The following is a 1,134-nucleotide window of genomic DNA, read 5'->3' on the forward strand; positions in this document are numbered from 1 at the left end:
CTTCCGGCTTGTGTGCCCGGGAGGGCGAAGCACATTCGGGAGGCACCCTGAGTTCGCGCTCCGAAACTCAGGGCTCAATCCTCCATCCCCTTCCTCAAACCCGGCCGGGCCCGGCGGCTGCATCCCCCTCCGCTCCGCCCCGCCGTTGACCTGGTCCGGGCAGCCGCCGCCGCTGCCTCAGCCCATCCTGCGGCCCCACGGGCCTGGCTCCGAGCAGTCGCAGCCCTAGCCCCAGCCCCAGGCAGGCCGCGACCACGCGGCCTCCCGAATGTGCTTCGCCCTCCTCGCCGGCCCCACCACCCACTACCATGGCAACGCCGGTGGGGGAGGGGGAGAACGGGATGCGAGGCGGCGCGCGCAGGACCGGAAGCTTCTGGAGCGCGCCTGGTTCGGAACGGCAAGCAGCGAGGGACAGAAGAGCCAAGAAGGCGGGCCGCGGCCTGGCCTCGCCCTGAGCCTGGCCGGAAGGAGGGCAGCAGGTCGGTGTGGCCGAGGGAGGAACGTCACCTGTCATCCGCTCTTTTGCCCTTGGTGGTTGGAGCCAGAGTGGAACCTCTCGGGCTCCCCTGATTTCTGTCAAAGGGCAGACGGGTCAGAGACCGGGAGAATGTGGGCCGAAATGTGAGGATTCGGACCTAAGACGACGAACTGAAAAACCATGACGCGGCGGCGGGGCCGAGGCACCTGGGCCCGCCACGATCCCGACTCCAGGCCCTCGGCGCGCTCCTCTCCGCCCTCCCGGGCTGCCGCCCTAGCCTCCTCAGCCGCCTGTTATCTTCTCCCTCTCCCTCCCAACTCCACGCCCCTCAGTGGAAAAGACGGAGAAGCGGCCCCCGCTGTCACACGTGGACCACGGAACCTCCGGAGTCACGACTGACTGGGCATTGCGCAGCAAGCACTGAAGCCCTTGGCAGTCGACAAGCATTTATGAAGCATGTATGTACCGAAGTGCAAGTACAACGAAGGGGGGCCAACCCCCCAACAAAACACTAGTCCCTGCCCTCGAAGAGCTCACACTGGAGTGGGAAACATCGTACAACATCCATATGCGATATCATACGGACATCATACAACATCCATATGCGATATCATACAGACATCATACAACATCCATATCCAACGTCATACAGACAT

At 64.1% G+C, this 1,134-nt stretch overlaps 1 protein-coding gene and 1 long non-coding RNA gene across 7 annotated transcripts in view; one reads left to right on the forward strand and one right to left on the reverse strand.

The window, feature by feature from the left end:
* The window catches only part of CDKL3 (cyclin dependent kinase like 3), a 90,517-nt gene that overhangs the window by 70,710 nt on the left and 18,673 nt on the right, over positions 1-1,134 (reverse strand). For 2 of the 6 annotated variants that reach the window (XM_069091842.1, XM_069091837.1), the window contains exon 1: positions 151-514. The exons of 2 other annotated variants lie outside the window; for them this stretch is intronic. In XM_069091842.1, the coding sequence (XP_068947943.1) occupies positions 151-514 (364 nt within the window). Of the gene's footprint in view, positions 1-150; positions 515-1,134 lie in introns of those variants that run through there. 2 more of the 6 variants (XM_069091839.1, XM_069091838.1) reach the window with 1 other exon arrangement.
* LOC138164223 (uncharacterized) overlaps positions 796-1,134 on the forward strand; it is a 6,876-nt gene continuing 6,537 nt past the window's right edge. The window contains exon 1 of the long non-coding RNA XR_011169010.1: positions 796-936. This is a non-coding gene — a long non-coding RNA (uncharacterized lncRNA). The remainder of the gene's footprint in view (positions 937-1,134) is intronic.

This window comes from Petaurus breviceps, unplaced genomic scaffold (genome assembly GCF_028583685.1).
Source record: "Petaurus breviceps papuanus isolate PSGF00001 unplaced genomic scaffold, PetGlider_PUasm1.0 189, whole genome shotgun sequence".
NCBI lineage: Eukaryota > Metazoa > Chordata > Mammalia > Diprotodontia > Petauridae > Petaurus > Petaurus breviceps.